The sequence below is a fragment of the Malaya genurostris genome, chromosome 2 (assembly GCF_030247185.1).
Source record: "Malaya genurostris strain Urasoe2022 chromosome 2, Malgen_1.1, whole genome shotgun sequence".
Taxonomy (NCBI): domain Eukaryota; kingdom Metazoa; phylum Arthropoda; class Insecta; order Diptera; family Culicidae; genus Malaya; species Malaya genurostris.
In genome coordinates this window covers 188,933,506-188,953,464 of record NC_080571.1, presented here as the reverse complement: position 1 = coordinate 188,953,464, position 19,959 = coordinate 188,933,506, and the positions used below count along the sequence as shown (strand labels likewise).

The 19,959-nt window shown below is 40.1% G+C and overlaps 1 protein-coding gene across 6 annotated transcripts in view; it reads left to right on the top strand.

Annotated features, from left to right (window-relative positions):
* The window catches only part of LOC131432790 (uncharacterized), a 405,803-nt gene that overhangs the window by 372,577 nt on the left and 13,267 nt on the right, over positions 1–19,959 (top strand). For all 6 annotated transcript variants that reach the window (XM_058599303.1, XM_058599301.1, XM_058599307.1 and 3 more), the window contains one exon: positions 9,652–9,884. In XM_058599303.1, coding sequence (XP_058455286.1) covers positions 9,652–9,884 — 233 coding nt within the window. The remainder of the gene's footprint in view (positions 1–9,651; positions 9,885–19,959) is intronic.

Genomic DNA, 19,959 nt, shown 5'->3' with positions numbered 1-19,959 from the left:
TCTTTATGGTATATAAAGCCATCACTATATAATTTTAAACCACGGCCATTTTCAACATTGTCATTAAAAGGTTCGTCAGTCTCAAAACCAAAAAATTGCTCGTCCATGATTAAAAGTAATATCATACTGCGCGGTTCTCCTCAGACTGATTCTTATATTAATAGATTTTTCTGATATGATTTCTATTATTTGTGTCGCTCAGTCTATTGCGATAAAATTAACAATCAAAAGGATCTATTGTCTTAACTACTTACAACTGGAACAATGTATCCAAACAATCTATTGTTAGTACACTCACGATAGATCGAAGTAACGACTTGCTACTCTGGACTATATGCGGAAACTAATACACAATTTAAAGAAGCTATATTTGAATTGAAATAAATGTAACTAAATGATTTCATAGCCGTTATCTTCCTTGATTATTTTTTATTAAACTCGTTATTCTCCGAAGCCTCTTTTCCAGACTAACAAAAAATTGCCTTGAAAATTACAGGTAATGAGCATTCCCAAAATTAGTTCGTTCTGGAAAATTTATTTCGTGGGACCGGTTCATTCTAGTAAACGTTATTCTGGGGAATGTTATATCTGTGAAATGAATTCTAGGAAATGGTATACAACCGATGGATCACCTGAATTCTCATCCATGAGATCATCTATTACCAGGGTGGCAAGTGATCGGGAAAATCGGGAAAACCGGACAAAAGTGGAGAATTTGGTTTCACCGAGAAAAGTTTGGAATTTGAGAGCAAATACGGGAAAAAAAATAGTAGCCCCAATCTTAGTAACGATTTTCAACATCATGAATTTCCTGATACAACAGATGAAAAGTTGGAGGCAATACTCAATTTTGTTTTTGAACGAGAAGCTCAGTACAAAATTTGAAACATCTTATTGTCCACACAGCAATCGATATTATTAAATGGTATCACTCCTAAATTTACCCTGGGGTAGTATATATATTATATTCAAAATTTATTACGAATCAGTTAGTCTTTTTTTCACACGTCAACAAAAAATATGATAAGCCCACTGCACTCAATGGGCCGTATGAATAAAATGTAGTAAAATCTGTTGTTTGTAGTATCTTCTCCAAAACAAAGTCCACAGAGTATAACGCGGTTTGGTATGAATAAAAAACAAGTTCGAACGTGTAGTCAATGCTACTTCCGAATTTAAGCATTCACTTCATACCGTATCGACACAGAGCCGGAAAAGCTGGCATAAGCATGCACAAAGCAAGAAACGTACTTACATCTGTAAAAATGCCACTTTTTTAATTTCCGTGCTTCACTTTATCAACAAACACACGAGTAGCAACCTCTAGAGCTACCTACCGAAAACTTGTAGTAAATACTACAGTTTGTAGCATGTTTTGACAGTAACGTGATCCACACGTAGCATTTACTACCGAAATTCAAGCATGCTACGTTTTATTCATACGGCCCAATTACTGAAACTATTCCTGGTTTCTATGTTTCGGTTTTGCCTGTGATGGTTGTGCGATGATTCGTTCAGCTCAAGCGTTTAAAATTTGAGACTTGAAATTAATAATCTAGTTCGAAAGTCAAATGATATTTTTTTCATAAATACGTTTATTTCATAGGCAATATACATAAGTTTTTCATAGCCGTGGCATCCACAATACATAGTACTTTAAACCTAATACATTTAGAATATCATAGTAGTATGTTGGTATTCATTAGTTAATCTAAACACTGTTTTTATCAAGCGAATTGCTATTATAAATTACATTAAATAAAATACATTTATTTTGTACATTGTTCTTCACTAAACGCGACTAGCCGTTAAACTTTCTTCGAACCGAAAACAATTGTTTGTCGTGCAGAAAAACGTGTATAATGAGGGCTTTCGGAGAACGGATTATCGATCAACCGTTCGTCTCGAGATACTGATATATAACTGATGTATTTTAACTGCATGATCGGATGACAATAGGATTTAATTTTCTACCCGTACTTTGCATGTGTGTTGGTGTTCGATAGTATGAATTCAATTTGTACGAATTTCATTGCATGATATTAAACTAAGGTAGAATGATAAATTGTAGCGCAGGGTGCTTGTTTGAATTTACATTTTGTTTAGCATATAGGTAGTAATTCGTGTATATAAAATTCGATAGTGTTTGAAGTAACAATGTAGATTAGTAGAAATACATGTTCAATTTAATAGAGGCAAATTATTCACAGGTGTACGTTTCCAACAGGGTGGGGCCCGTTGAACTATGCAGTTCCACTGCTCTTCGTCGGAGATCTCGTCCTTCGCTTCTGTGTGCTTCTTCTCAATGGGTAGTATACAAAGCTCGGTTGTAGCTCGCTGGAAGATTCCTGTAGCTGTGCGAACATTGACCACTCGTACAATGCCATCTCTTCCTGGAAGAACTTTATCGATTCGTCCCAACGGCCAGTGCAATGGAGGAACGTTGTCGCGTTTTAATAGAACCATAGTACCGACTTCTATTTTGTCTGGGATGGACCGCCATCCAGAAGGTCTGTTGTGTAGTAGACAAATGTAGTCCGTTGACCACCTTTTCCAGAGGTCTTGTACTGATTTTTGCATGATCTGGAAGTGTTTCAAACGATTAGTTGGTGTATTCGTATAATCTGGTTCAGGCAGCGAGAATTGAGACTCGCCCACCAGAAAATGGCCAGGAGTGAGAGCATTCAGGTCTTCGGGATGATTGGAAACCGGAACGAGGGGGCGAGAATTCAGCATGCTTTCTATTTGACCAATAGCGGTGCGGAAATCATCGTAGACGTAGATCGTTTGTCCCATGATGCGGTAGAAATGGTGCTTGAAGGCCTTGACCGCGGCCTCCCAAAGTCCACCGAAGTGGGCAGCTCGTGGTGGTGTAAAGTTGAACTGAACACCTCGTTCTAACAGAACTGTCTGTATAGCTGCTGATTGAAGCTGTTGCTTGAGCTCTAGTAGCATCTGCCGTACTTCACGATTCGCGCCCACGAACGCGGTGCTGTTGTCGCAGTATATGTTTCGAACACGACCGACACGACTCAAGAACCGCTTGAGTAGGTTTACGCATGCTGAAGACGAGAGACCGGCGACGACGTCTAGGTGGACCGCCTTAACCACCATGCACGTGAATACTGCGACCCAGACTTTTACCGACGCACCTCTTCCCACAAGCGGTCGAACGAGAAACGGACCACAATAATCCAGTCCAACATTTTCGAACACTTTCGCCGGAGTGATGCGTACGCTCGGCAATGGACCCATAAACTGTCTGCATTCTCGTGGTCGACACCGGAAACAGGTTATGCACTGATGGACCGTCCTTCTAGCGAGATCCCTTCCCCGTATAGGGCAGAATCTTTGTCGTATGGTGGCCAACAATAATTGAGGGCCCGAGTGCAATGTTTGCAGGTGAATGGAGCGAGCAATCAAATCTGTCAGATGGTGTTTGGCCGGTAATAACATGGGAAATCTGGTATCTACCGATGCAGATAGTCGCTCCAAACGACCTTTAAGACGTAACAATCCGAAACTATCCACCATCAAATTCAACTTCTTCAAAGGCGACTTGAAAGATATGCTAGCGATTTTCTGACTGTTCTTTATCTCCAGAGATTCGAATTCAGGTTGGAAACATTTTCGTTGTGCAAGTCGAACAAGTGATTTCAAAGCGTGTTCGTATTCTGTAGGAGTAATGAATCCGAAGGATCGGTTTTTATCGCTGACCCGACAATTGTTCACAAACCGGTAACAATAGGCGTTTGTTTTTAGTAGTGGACCGAGTTGAGAACGACAGGTAATCAAAGTATCGTCTGGAATAATTACTGATAACGAGACGAGTGGTTTTCGCTCATTATTGTGTAAATCATAGTCCGAAGAAGACAGTCCAACGATCGCAGGAGGTCAGTTGCTAACCTTGTCCATGAGAAATGATGGGCCGTCCCACCATAAGCTGTTTTGGATGATTTGGTCGGGTCTGAGTCCCCGCGAAATATGATCTGCTGGATTTTGATCTGATGGAACATGGCGCCACCGATGACCTTTTGTGAGCCGATTGATTTCCGCAACACGGTTAGAAACGAACACTCGCCAGGAGGAAACTGGGGACTGTATCCAGTGCAATACGACTGATGAATCCGTCCAAAAAATGGTTTGGCCTGAGAATTGTGTTGCTTGAGTAACGGTGTCTACAAGCTGGCTTCGTAGAACAGCGGCACATAGCTCCAAGCGAGGGATGGAGACAGAACTAACAGGGGCCACCCTGGATTTAACGATGAGCAGGCGACATTGAGGGTTCCTGTTTACATCAGTTGATAGCACGTATACACAACAACCGTAACCCTTTTCAGAGGCATCGCAGAAGCAATGCAAAGTTAATGATGAATCACCTGAAGAGAGGATCCATCGGGTAACCTTCAGCTCTCTCAGTTTGTCGATAGAGGACCGAAACGTTAACCACCAGTCTCTCAGCTCATTTGAAAGTGGCTCATCCCATGCAACTTCGCGTTTCCAAAGATGCTGAATGAACATTTTTGCACTTTGAATAACTGGCCCGACCAATCCCAGCGGATCGAAAAGCTGGGACGTTTCTGATAAAACGATCCGTTTTGTTACCGTCTCCAATGGCAGGATTGACGGTACTTTGAATCCGAATTGGTCCTGTTGAGGAAGCCACAGAAGCCCGAGAGTTTTTACCGATAAACTTTGATCTAGTTCCAGCTGTGATGTTGCTTCATGAAGCTCAGGCGGAATGTGAGCGAGAATCCTTGGGTCATTGGCACACCATTGTCGAAGGTTGAATTGCCCACACTTCAACATACTGTTGACTTGTTTAATGGTTTCGACGAGGAGATCGAGGCTGCTACATCCAAAAAGTAAGTTATCAACATAAAAATTCGATTTTACCACGGGCGCGGCCAGTGGAAACCGTTCATTTTCATCCTCGGCGATCTGGTTCAGGACCCTAGTTGCTTGAAACGGTGCAGCAGACGTACCGTACGTTACTGTTCGCAGCTGGTAAAATTTTAATGGTTCTGATTCCATGCTTCTCCACAAAATTTGCTGAAGAGTTCTATCATCCGGATGGATGAGAATTTGCCGGTACATTTTCCCTATATCGGCAGACACCGATGGAAACGAAAATTTAGCACGATCGACAGCAAAGTTGGTTGAACGGTTGGCCCAGTATACAACAGTTCGTTAAGCGAAATGTGATTGCTACTTTTTGACGATCCGTCAAATACAACTCGGATTTTTGTTGATGTGCTATCCGGACGATGAATTGCGTGATTAGGTAAGATATATTGTGGTTTCGTAATACTAAATTCCACGCGCTCCATGTGACCGAGCTGCTCGTATTCGTTCATGAAGCGAGAGTAGTTAGAGTGCAGAGCATGGTCTGCCCGAAAGCGACGTTCGAGAGAGCTGAAACGGCGCTGGCCTCTGACAGAGTGTCACCCAAGAGACGCAATTTTTCATGACGAATTGGATACCGCACGATGTAGCGACCATCCGATGCTCTCGAGTGCGTTGATCGGAAATACTCCTCGCATAATTGTTCCTCCTTAGTGAATGCCTTTCCATGCTCGAAACCCTCGATTTCCCAAAATCGTTGAAGTTTGGTATCCAAATGATCGTCAACCGAAACTAAGCTGCAGATGACAGGTGTAATTGGTCGCGATTGGGCTTTTCCTGCTACAACGAATCCAAGTGCTGTTTTCTGAAGTGTGGGTTGATTATCACCAATGTGAATCTGCTCTGGCTGGAGGAGCTTCATAAATAGCTCAGCTCCTATCAGCAAGTCAACACCAGCGTGAAACTGTGGATCGGCAATGGGCAAGTGCTTCGATAATTCCCAACTTGCGATGTTCACTGTCCTGGCTGGCAAGACGTGTGTTAGTTTAGGCAACACTAAACACTCTATCTGACTACTGAATGTTCCAAAACGGCGGAAGCAAAATTAACCATAACACGGTGACGAACATTATCGATGGATTGGCCTACTCCACTCACGGGCTGATTGATCTTAATTCTTTTCAAGCAAAGTTTTTGAGCAAGTGATTCCGAAATACAGTTCGGCTGAGATCCACTGTTCAATAATGCACGGGCAAAATGGAATGATCCATGTACATCTTGTACTTTGATGAGAGCAGTAGGCAGAAAAACAGTGGATTCTGAATAGACAGAAGAAGGAACAACTGTCTGGCAGGTTTGAGTAGGTGGAAATGATGCGAAATTGTCGTGTGCCGACGACTGGGAAGGCGCAACAACCGACGACGGCGATGACGAAGACGAGTTCAACGAAAACGTTTGTAGCGGTACGGGGGAAGAATGCGATTGAGCGTATCGGGCTTGACCCGACTCATTACTAGTAGGGGTAATGTGGTGAGTTCCAATGTAATTCAGTCTTTGACCAGGCGCGAACGTTGCTGCGTGCGACGGGGCTGGACCGAGATGAAGAAGCGTGTGGTGCTTTTGATTGCAATACTTGCATACGCCTCCGGTGCAATTTTTGGCGAAATGTTGCCCTTTCAGGCAATTGATGCAGATGCCATGTTTTTTCACTAGTTCGAATCGTTGTTGAGGGGACATTCCACGAAAGACATCGCACTGAAACAGCAGATGAGCATGTTTGCATGTTTGCAAGCCACACATTTGACGACGTGTTCCGAAGTGGCGACATTCGAAATGGTGCGAGCTCTCGGCTGCCTTACATTCACAGCGACAATTGAGTTTTGAGAGTGGGAGAGCTTAAGCGACTGCAGCATTCGTGCGCGCTTGTGGATGAAGTCAACGAGATTTGTGTACTGTGGCCTTTCTGCATCCGAGCATTCGGATTCCCATTCTCGCTGAGAGCTTGGGTCCAAACGACTGCTTAAAAGTTCCACTAGAACTGAGTTCCAGTGATCCTTCTCGTCTTCAAGTGTAGCCAAAATTTGGATGTGTTTTTCGAAATTATCAACAAGATCTGACAGACCGGATGCTGATTCTTTTCGAACAGCGGGAATCCTGAACAACGCCGACACATGTTGTCTGACGAGTAGGTTTGTGTTATCAAATGTTCAATGTTTCCATCGAATTCAGGAATTTTAATCTCCGGCAGTCGAAGTCCAAGAGTTTGAGGGGGCGGGCAGTGTGCCGGCGAATATAGCGGACTGGGAGGTGCAGGGGGTACCTTACTCGACAACGCTCCTTTTAATTGAAAATATAAATTTTGGAATTCGGATCGTTCCTCGGAAAAGATCGGATCGCCTATTCGAAGGGAATCAAGTTCATTTTCGACTTCTTCAAACTCCTCCCATAGCGCATCTAGTTTTTGTATACGAAAAGGAACTTCGTTGGCTTATGCCGCTATATAATTTTCATTAAACTCTTCAATAAGTTTGGCCGAACCAAGAATGTTGGTACGCCGAACAAGCAGTAATTTATTGTGCTTCGTTTTCTTTGTCATAGAGCGTGACATCATTGTTCCACTTTAACTGCACGTGGCTCGAATTATATTAAATAGTACCCACCTGCCTTTCAGCTTCAATTTAACCTCACCCGTTTACCACTGCCTTCAATGAGACTCAGCAGTGCTAGATGGCCTGAGACGATTTCCTGGATCAGACTGCAAAATCGGTGACGACCGACGCAGGTACTGTTGAACGTCCTTCCAAAAATTGTCCAAACGAAAGATGAACCGACGTGTGGCTGCAGGTGACGCTGCTGATGATGGCGTCGCTATTGTTTCCAGAATCGACGCCGCTATTGTCTCGATGTGGCTGGTAGAAATCTCCAAAAATCCAACGATCGTTGCGGGAAAACGAGTGCTATTCTCAATTCCCGGGTTTCGGCACCAAAATGTTCTTCACTAAACGCGATTAGCCGTTAAACTTTCTTCGAACCGAAAACAATTGTTTGTCGTGTATAATGAGGGCTTTCGGAGAACGGATTATCGAACAACCGTTCGTCTCGAGATACTGATATATAACTGATGTATTTTAACTGCATGATCGGATGACAATAGGGATTAATTTTCTACCCGTACTTTACATGTGTGTTGGTGTTCGATAGTATGAATTCAATTTGTACGAATTTCATTGCATGATATTAAACTAAGGTAGAATGATAAATTGTAGCGCAGGGTGCTTGTTTGAATTTACATTTTGTTTAGCATATAGGTAGTAATTCGTGTATATAAAATTCGATAGTGTTTGAAGTAACAATTTAGATTAGTAGAATTACATGTTCAATTTAATAGAGGCAAATTATTCACAGGTGTACGTTTCCAACAACGTACATACTATTATATCTCAGGAAACATAAGTGAAAACTATTTGACCATAGACTATCCAATGTCCCAGTTTCCGACATTCTTGCTTGTCGTGACCTTACATACATGAAACTTCTTTATAATTTCATTAAGTCCATTGGAGTTCCAATTTAATTTTTATTTGTAAGACCCCTTTCTCTTCCATGAGTTCAACCAATAGCCAGCTTTATTAAATGAATAAAAGTGATGAACTGATACAAACAAACCTAAATAGTTATAGGATAACTATAACTATTTAGTTATCCTATAACTATTTAGGTTTGTTTGTATCAGTTCATCACTTTTATTCATTTAATAAAGCTGGCTATTGGTTGAACTCATGGAAGAGAAAGGGGTCTTACAAATAAAAATTAAATTGGAACTCCAATGGACTTAATGAAATTATAAAGAAGTTTCATGTATGTAAGGTCACGACAAGCAAGAATGTCGGAAACTGGGACATTGGATAGTCTATGGTCAAATAGTTTTCACTTATGTTTCCTGAGATATAATAGTATAAGTGACGTAACTGATAAAACGCGTTGGTTTCTTACCGCCTATTTTTCTCGAATATGACTGAACTGCTTTTAACTAAAAGGCGAAAAAATACTTTTGTGAACTACCACATTTAATCTGAATAAATTGGTGTCAAAATGAGCCCAAATTAGTGTCAGAAATTATCTCAAATTACCGACAAAACGCGTTGATTTTTTACCGTCCAATACCGAGATGGCTGAACTGATGTCAATGAATTCAGACTCGTTTGAAAGCTACTATCAAGTTCAAAGATCAAATGGCTGTCACTTTTAGTTTTTGAGATATAATGTTTTAATTGACGTAACCGACAAAAAGTGTTGTTTTTCACCGCCCAATTTTCTCGAAGGTGGCTGAGCCGATTTTAACAAATTTTGGCTCACTTGATAGTTTCTATTAGATCATTAGTCAAGTTTGAAATTCAAATGGCTGTCACTTCTGATTCGCAACGCACTACTTTTTCAAATAGATTTTAACCGATTTCAGAAAATTTAGGCTCGTTTGAATAACACAGATTACCGAATAAATAACGTAATCGACATACCGCACTCATTAATATCCGCACAACCTTCTCGACGATGGCTCAACGGATTTCTATATACATGGGTTCGAATAAAAGCTGAAAATGAATTAACGATCAATTTTAAATATTGCTTTCGCTTCCGAAAATGTTACAGAGTAAGTGACGTAGGCGTTTTAACACACTTATGTGAACAACCCTAACAAATCTGGAAATTTCTGGATATACATTACATATGTTTAAAGAACTGCATTATTATAAAACATGTTAATTGTAACAACACTAAATTTTTTTCATGTATCTTTTGTTTCAGTTTGAAACCTGCATATCAAAGTTAACTAGAATCGAGCAAAGTTTGCATCAAGCAATGAGCATAAGCGTAGAAGGCTGTGATAAGAGAGATGGAGGATACAGCTTCATATTCCTTGATTCCAAATGGGATATTAATAATAGATGTGGACCGTGGAACCCTAAAGATTTGTTTACATTAAATTCATTACACAATAATTTCTACTGCAATAGAAAGTTGGTTGAAGTTACGTTAAGGTAAGTTTTTAACTGATGCTTTTTTATGATACTGCAAGCCTTGTAATTCATATTTATAATTTCACACGAGTATTCAATTGAGATTTTATACTGTTTCGTGCACATATCTTGACAGGAGGTGAACAAATTTTAATTGAGATAAATTCTTAGATTTTTTTTCGTATGCATATATTCTCACTCAAAAGCATTATTTAATTACATGTAAGTTGCAAGAGATTGTGTACCGTATACTAAACCAAAAGGACGAGTTGGTAATACCAGAGTCATTACTGGAAGACGTAAATATGAATAAATCGGAATACCCTGTAGTTTGAAAGCAGAAGTCGAATCCGGATAAAATTCATTAGCAGCACTGATCGAATCCTCAGTTTAACAGTTTATTGTTAGTAACGTTTCAGTTGAGATCGCAGAGAAAACATTCAAAAATCATCATGGTAATCCATTAAACAATAAGAATCATGCTTTCAAAATCAAAAACCATGCTTGCTTCGAGATTTAGTTTCTCTTCTCGAAAAATTCAATTTTTAGCAAGCAACGCAATCTTTTCACTATGTTGAGCGACACGGAGACAATGAATTGAAAATAAAAGTTTTTTCTTCCAAAAACGCTTTTGTTGTATTATTTTTTTACAAATCAAAAGTCAAAGGCAAGAAGAAATCTAGGAAATAGTGCAGTTACTTTCTCGAAAGTTCCGCGTTAGCAAAAATTACAGTTAAAAAAAAAATATTTGTAGTGCGATTTAAAGGATAATAAAAAACAATTGAGATATTATACTGTCTGACTATAAATTTTTTACTTACACGGAAAAGCCAGCGATCGCAAAACAACTAAAATATTAGTTGTTTTTCTGATTTTGATTGGTTAAAATTTGGTACAACTAATCGACTGTTGTTTTAACTAATCTGTCATTTTTTATTTATCGTGCTGGCAGCTTAGCAACGATACCCAACAAAGACACGCACCACAAACAAGTAATGAAACGTTTCAGTTGAGTAATGCCAAACACACTGAGCGAACAATGAAACGTTTCAATGAAATGTCACTCGTGCAATTGAGCAAAGACACAATCCCAGCAAAGTTATTTGTATGCATGAAAGCAAAAAAATGTCTCAGTTGTTTCAACCAATTATTTAGTTATTTGAACTTAAGACGCCAATTGCAATACATATTTTTTACTGTTAGCCTCTTCGGGGGGCAGCTAATCGTTCACTTTGCTTAATTAATTGCTTATATCTTTATCACTAAACTCACAATGTATGTAGAAATGAACCAAAAGATTACAATTCTCAAAAGGGAACTCACAGAAAAATGGTCACAGGGAATTAGGAAATTTTTCCTTCACTTGCGGAATGGCTCGCTGGTAAACCTAATGCTACAGATACACTTTCAAGAAAATAAAAATAGTACCACTTCACTTTAGCAGCGAATTTTTAAGCGTTAAGCGGTTTTAATAACATTGACATGAACTGTCCTAGAATACGAGGTCTGTTCAAAAAGTTCCCGGAATTTTTTAATTGCGCGCGTCTGGAGAGTCCGGTGGTCAAAATTTTTTTTTATTGTGTTGGTACATTATGTCCCTAATGTATGGTGAAATTTTCAGCTGTATTCATTGTTTACATTCTGTCTTGTAGCGGCTGGTGTAGACGTGTTTTTTTGAGCTCGACGATTTTTGTTAGTTTAAACAATGGAAGAATTGAAGAGACAAAGAATTTGTAATAAATTTTGCGTGAAAAATGAAATAAAGTGTAACAAAGTGTGCGAAATGTTACAGAGAGCCTACGGTGAGTCTGCTATGAAAAAAAACAAGTGTTTACGAGTGGTATAAGCGTTTCCAAGATGGCCGCGAAGACGTTGAAGACGACGAACGCTCCGGTCGACCCAGCACGTCAATAATCGATGAAAATGTGGGAAAAGTGGAAAAAATGATTATGGATGATCGCCGAATCACTATTAGAGAAGTTGCTGATGAAGTTGGCATATCAAATGTTTTGGGCATGAAACGAGTGGCAGCAAAATTCGTTCCAAAACTGCTGAATTTTGATCAAAAAAACAAACGCATTACCATCGCTCAGGAGCTGTTAAACGACGCCTCAACCTCCTTATTCACCAGATATTGCGCCGTGTGATTTTTTCCTGTTCCCAAAATTGAAGAGACCCATGAAAGGACAGCGTTTTTCATCGATTGAAGAGATGAAGGCAGAATCGCTGAGAGTGCTACAGAGCATTACAAAAAGTGACTATCAGGGGTGTTTCGAAGACTGGAAAAAACGCTGGCATAAGTGTATTATATCTAGGGGGGATTACTTTGAAGGGGACCATATAGATGTAGACGAATAAATAAATATTTTTTTAGAAAAATGAGAATTCCGGGTACTTTTTGAACAGACCTCGTACATTACTCTCAGATGATATTAAAACATTTATACTGTAGGAATATAAATTTAACACATGGAAAACTTGTTTTACAATTAACTGTCATATTCTTCTGCATACTTTCACTTACATAAAACGACCACTACGTAACTAACATAAATGATGTTCATTTACCTTTGAAAATTTTCAATATGAAATACCTCTGGTGAAATGAAGAGGTTTTTTGTTCTGTGTTTTGCTGTCTTCGTTGTCCGCCAAGTGACAGCAATTGAATGCAACAATTTCGGTTACCTGAATAGTTATGACAAAATCAACAGATATGTTAGTTAAATCAACAACATTTTAGTTGAAACAACCAGGGCGTGAAACAACAATTGCAATATTGTAATTTTGTGATCTGCGGGTTCTCCGTGTAAATTGTATTTTTCAAGAATGAGCAGAAACTCGATGCAGACATTGTTTTTGATTTTTGCTTTCATGATTCTTAATGTTGAATGGACACGACTATCTTTGAATTTTTACACCGCGATAATAACTGAAACGCTACTAACCATAAACTGTTAAACTGAGGATTCGATCATTGACGACGACAAATTTCAAACGAGCCTAAGCCTGTTAAAATCGGCAATTCATCTCTGAGAAAATTGCGCGGTAAATAAACAACTTGTTTTGTCGGTTACGTCACTTATATCATCATATCTCTGGAACCAAAGGTCACAACCATTTGATATTCGAACTTGATCAATGGCCTAGCAATAGCTTTCAAACGAGCCTGTTAAAATCGGTTCTGCCGTCTCCGAGAAACTTGCACCGTAAAAACAACGCGTTTTATCGGTTACGTCACTTATACCATCATATCTCCGGAGCAGAAGTCGCAGTCATTTAATCTTCGAACTTCATCAATGGACCATTACTAGCTTTCAAACGAGCCTAAGCTTGTTGAAATCAAGTAAGCCATCTCTGAGAAAATTGCGCGTTAAAAATATTCGTTCAAAGGTGCACGTATACACACAGAGACATTTTCTGGTATAACATTTTCTGGTATACCTAATTTACTTCAAGAGAGGTACGACCACGTTGAAGCAGCTTAAGGAACTGAAGGCCATTGATCATGGCATCGTGAAATGGAAACCCAGAGATCTAACTCACTGCATGAAGTGTCTACACTCCGGGCATGGTGCTCGGAATTGCCACATGATTAGCCATTGCAAGCGTTGCGGATCGAATCATGCTACCAACGAGTGCGCTATGGATGGAGAATCTACCCCCCGCTGTACAAACTGTGCTGGGCCCCATGAAGCAACCGAACAAGCTTGCCCGAAACGTGCTGAGTTACTGAAAATAAGGAAACAAGCTACACTTCAGCGATAAACATTGAAGAAGAAGGTTCCATATGTACCACCTGTACCGCCATTGGACCCAGTGAATTTCCCCAGGCTGAATAATCTAGCGGATCCAATCCTCCCGCCACCTAGTTTCAAAACTACTGATGATGGCCCAACTGTAAACTGTACTCCGCATTTTACTTCTGTGGAGCTGATGAAAATTTTCGTCGACATGAGCTCTGCGCTCCGTGATTGCAAGACGAAAATGGAGCAGATTCAAGTGCTCTGTTCGTTTAAGATCCAATACGGTGTGTGAAACATTAAAAGTGATGAATTGGAATGCCTGCTCAGTGCGTCCAAAGCAAGTTGAACTATCGGACTTCGTAAGAACACAGCACGTCGATGTGTGTGTTATCACGGAAACACATTTATCACCGAAGATGTCCTTCTCAATACCCAACTACGTCATCATTCGCCTGGATCGAACCCACTCTAGGGGCGGTGGTGTTGCGATTGCAGTCAGAAGCGGTGTGAAGTTTGCTGTACTTCCGAGCTTTGGTACGAAATTCATCGAGTCGCTAGGAGTTGAATTGGATACGACGATCGGAAGGATAAAATTCATCGCAGCATACTGCCCTAGACAGTGCTCACCGAACCAAGGAACTCAATCACAACTAAGAAATGATCTGCAGAAGCTGACAAGAGGACGAAATAAATTCATCATCGCCGGTGATATCAATGCCAGACATCAAGCCTGGGGAAATTCCAGAAATAATCGGAATGGAGCAGTGCTGAACGACGACCTTCAAAACGGCTACTACACTATCCTGATAGTTCAACGTATGTTGCCAGATCAAGGACCTGCTCCATCATCGACTTGTTTATCACCAATCTTGTTGAGAACATCTCTCATCCTGTCATCATTGAAGATCTCAGTTCCGACCACTATCTTGTTGTGGTGGAAATTGGGTCCGGTGTTAAAACCCAGCAACGTACTCGACGTGATTATCATCATGACGACTGGTCAGCATTCAGCAGCGGTGTGGACAACAACATTAACTACAATCGCCATCCAGAATCAGCAGAGGACATCGATAGACAACTAAATGAAGTTGAACGTGCCATCGCCAGAGCTCGTGAACTAAACATAAGAATACCAATATTCCGTAAATCTATCACGGTTGATTCTACCACTAAAACATTAATTAGGTTAAGAAATATTTATCGAAGGCAGTACCAGAGAACAGGACTCAGGGGAATAAAAACTTCAGCTAATAATCTAACTAATATCATTAGGCAAAGAATGAACGTTAGATTTTTCCAACATCTTGCATCTATTTTCAACCAATGTTTGCTCCTAAGCTACTTCCCCTCTAGTTGGAAAGTGGCCAAAGTGATCCAAATAAAAATCCTCGAAAGGATCCCACCTGTCCGAAGAGCTATCGTCCAATCAGTCTCTTATCTTCACGGTCCAAAAGGTTCGAAAAAGCAATCCTGTCCCGTTTGTTAGAGTTTGCAGACACCAATAACACTTTACCTGAAGAACAATTTGGGTTTAGAAGAAGTCGTTCTACTATTCACCAGTTGGTCAGAGTCAATAACACTCTCTCAAGAAATAAAGCTGTTTCGAAAACATCTGGCATGATTTTGTTAGACGTTGAAAAAGCGTTTGACAATGTCTGGCACGATGGCCTAATTCATAAAATGCATAATCTCAACTTCCCAACCTATCTAGTCAAAATAGTAAAATAAATTGGTTGAATGAGGCAGTTTATCTAGGACTGACCATGGAAAGCAAGTTTCTCTTTAAGTCACATGTGGACCGATTGATTAACAGAAAATCTAAATTATCAACTCAAAACAAACTAGCTGTTTATAGGCAAATAATTTATCCAGTCATTGAGTATGCAGTTCCAGTTTGGAAAAAATGCGCAAAATGCCATAAAAATAAGTTCCAAGTCGTTCAAAACAATTTTTTTAAATGATTCTGAATCTACCTCAATGGACTAGAACTTCTTATGTACATATAATTTCTGAACAAGAAACAATCGAGCAGAATTTTGAAAACACACACAATAAATTCAAAACTAAATGTTCAATTTCTGAACATGCCATTATTTGAGCGCTTTACAACTAGAGTTAGGTTAGGTTAGTTTAGGTTAAGTAGATAAAAATATACAATTTCAAGGATATAAATCAAAATATGAAATAAAAGTCACTAACAATTTAGGACTGAAACAATATTAAATAAAAATTAAAATAGGCTAAGCAGATAATACCATAGATGTAAAGTTATAAACTGTATCACTAAAATATTGTATCCACTGTATATAAATGTTGAAAAAAATGAATAATAAATGAAATATGTAATGTGAAAAAATGAAAATCGATCATTTCTTCTTGTGCGTTGGATGGAAGCGGACGTCGTGGACGTCGTTAACAACCTCAAACGCTCAGGTCGCAACTCTCATTTGGACTTCAGTCGTCCGGTGGAGCAAATGGCAATGAAAGCAGGCCTTTTGCGTGGTATAAAGCCTCAAACGTTTAGGTTGTGCTTTTATTTGGACTTCAATCGTCAGGTGGAGCAGTCGGCAATGCTTTCATTTGGACTTCAGTCCAAAACCTCAAACGCTCAGGTCGCAGAGCCAGTTTCCCTTCGAAGATCGATTACATCATCCTGTTGGTGGTCGTTAGCATTGGAGCAAAATACAACGGAAAATGGACAACACTGTGGAACTTTCTGCAAAATCAGCCCTTCTAATGGATCTAAATGCTACCTTAAGAACTATAAAGATTGCTTCTTTGTAAATCGACAATTAAAATTATCAGTGTAGTGCATATCTAAGATAATTTGATCAGTTTTTTGCAATTTTCACAATTCTAAATTCGCAACAGTGTTTAAAATCGTTTATATATAATCAGTTTTTAAAATCTTAGAAAATTATAAAATTTGGCTCTTCTGGGATGCCAGAAATTAATCCCATACAGCATTTTGATAGTATCTTTTACTAAAATATTGAAAACCCAAAGAATTGTAAAAAATTTTTCTTCACTATACTGTATACGACCCATTTTTCAACCAGTTGTAGTTTGTAGTAAACTTTCTGCAGATTTGCTATATAAAATGCATAGCACCGGCTCAAAAGCCAAGCCCATTCGTCATCTAACACTCGATGTGGATAGACGAATAACCTACTACGACTAATTTTGATTTTGTTTTATTTTTTATTCGCAGTTGTCTACCTACCCAAGCTATGGGTAAAACGCGCCATAGATCCGAGAAGGATCCAAAGGATGCTAAGCGTCTGAAGCCAAGTGATGTATAGGTAAACGACCGTTTGCTGAGTAAAAACCAATATGCTGATCTGCCAGTTAATGTCGAAGAGGATCTGCAGAAGAAGGAAAAAATGCCGCCTTTCTACCTGAAGGGCTTCCCACCAACTCTACGCTCGGATTTCAACACACTGATCAGCAAAGGACTACAGGCAACAATCCGTTTATGTACTGAAGGCTACAAAATAACTGTTCCGGCTTTGAATTACTACAAATGAGTGGAATGTTATCTGAAGCAGACAAAAGCGGAATACTTCACACACGATATTGCCGCCAACAAACCTATGAAGGTTGTACTTCGAGGACTACCCGACATGATGGAAGCCGAACTAAAGCAGGCACTGTCGGAGGCTGGACTAAAGCCTATGATGGTGTTTAAAATGAAAGGACATAATACGGACAAAAAGTTTAGAGATCAACTGTACCTGATTCATCTGGAGAAGGGCTCCATCACCATGAGTCAATTGAAAACCGATTAAATCGTTATTTCACATAATCATCGAATGGCAAAAGTATAAACCGGTACATCGGGATGTCACACAGTGCACGAACTGTTTGAACTACGGCCATGGAGCGAGGAATTGCCACATGAAAAGTCGGTGCGGGAAATGTGCCGAGCCACACAATACCAACGATTGCCTACTAGATGACATCGCTGTAAAATGTGTGAACTGTGATGGTGACCATCCATCTACTAGCAAATCGTGTTCCAAACGTGCTGAGTTCACAAAAATTCGACAACAGGCGTCCCGTAAACATTCAACGCGCAAGAATGTTCCACAGAAGGATGACATTAATTTCCCACGGCTCCCACCGAAGAGGGATATTCCGAATTTGCCGCCACTTCCTCGCAGCAATCCAAAAGATTCAGCCGCTGGATCTCAAAAAGAATCTTCCTCAAAAATCCCTCCTGGATGGGGCAATAATCAACCACAAGCAAAGGATGACTCTGGTGATTTATTCTCTGCTGAACAACTGATCGTCATTTTTGAAACAATGACAACAAAACTACGAAACTGCAGAACACGGTTGGATCAAATCAACGCCTTAGGCAAATTCATCATCGAATATGCAATATAATGAGTTGGTTATAGTAAATTGGAATGCTTGCTTACTCAGGAGCAAAACTGCTGAATTGTCCGACTTTCTTCAAGAGAAGAAATCCGATATTGCTATTTTAACTGAAACTCATCTTAAACCTGAAATTTCTATTTTTATTTCCAATTACAGGATTCATAGGCTCCACAGGATAACTACCAGCGAAGGGGGAGTTGCCATTGCCATTAAACGATCCATTCAGCACAGGCTTCTGTCAGCCTTTAAATTGCAACTTATAGAAGCCATCGGAATTGAGATTACAACGACGATGGGACCCATCATCATCATTGCAGCGTACTGCCCCAAACAAACAAATCTTCGAGATAGTACGTGTGCATCATTTAAGCGAGATCTGGCTATGCTCACTCGACGACAGAACAAATTCATCATTGCTGGGGACCTGAACGCAGTTTCAGTGGGGAAACAAAAGACAGAATCGAAACGGTTTTGTACTTGACGAAGATTACGAAGCTGGACAATACAACATCCTCGCTCCGGATCAACCAACGCGACTTTCCAGATCGGGAGTTCATTCCATTTTGGATATATTCATCAGCAACATCGCCATAGACAGCTCTCCGGTTGTCTTCAACGAGCTCTCTTCTGACCACTTTCCAGTAATATTGACGTTGGGATCTTTACCAGAAACAGTGCCTATTCAACCTCGGAGGAACTATTATCGCACCGATTGGGTCCAATTTCAACAAATCGCCGACCAACTTATTAATATCGATTTGCCACTTGATTCCCCAATGGAAATCGATGCAGCCCTATCTTTCTTCCAGCATTCAACCACAGTCGCTCGTGATAGGACGGTTCCAGTACAACATATGCCGAGTTCCTCTCTTCAAATTGACAGTGTCACCAAGAAACTCATCCGACTTCGAAATATCTACCGGAGGCAGTATCAACGAACTGGCATCCTAGATAGGAAGACTTCTTATAACAACTTAACTAGGATAATCCAGGAAAGGATATCTGAGCTTCGCAACAGGAACTTCCAGCAAAAGCTTCGAGAAATTCAAAGCCCTTCTGGTCCTTAACGAAGGTGCTTAAGAAAAAACCGAAGCCTATTCCTCCTCTGCTGTCACCCCAGGACGCAGCTGAAGGAATACCTTTAATCACACCAGTAGAGAAGGCAAATGCGCTAGGCCAGCAGTTTGTGTGTTCTCACAATTTAGGACTTAACATTGTTAGTCCACATGAAAGAGCCGTTTCTGATAGCGTAGCTGAGGTTGACCAATCATACAGCTTGGTTCCTGAGGAAAGTAGAGTCACTGCGGATGAGCTGATGGCTATTGTGAAAAAATCCAAAAATATGAAGGCCCCCGGTTTCGACAACACATTTAACATTGAGCTGAAACATTTGAGTATTCGCTCATTTGTCTTCTTAGCTAAAATTTCTAACAGGTGCTGGGAGCTTGGTTACTTCCCTTCAAAGTGGAAGTTAGCTAAAGTTATCCCAGTTTTGAAACCGGGGAAAGATCCTTCTTTTTCCAAGAGCTATCGGCACATCAGCTTACTCTCTGCCCTATCCAAGCTGTTTGAAAAGTCAATACAAAGGCGAATTCTTGCTTTCGCAGATGAACAGAATATATTACTGGAAGAACAGTTTGGGTTCCGGAAAGGAAGATCCCCCATCCACCAACTCACAAGGGTTAACAACGTCATCCAGCAAAACAAGTCAGTGTCCAAAACGACTGCCATGGCAATATTGGATATTGAAAAGGCATTCGATAATGTGTGTCACGATGGCTTGGTGTGTAAACTGCATCGGTATAATTTTCCCATGTATCTTATTAAAATTATCAAAAATTATCTTGCAGATAGAGCATTCCAGGTTTCTCTGAATAATGCACATTCAGAAAGATTTACTATTCCTGCTGATGTACCCCAAGGAAGTATCCTAGGTCCCACCTTTTCCGGGCGGTGGTGTTCTGTTACAA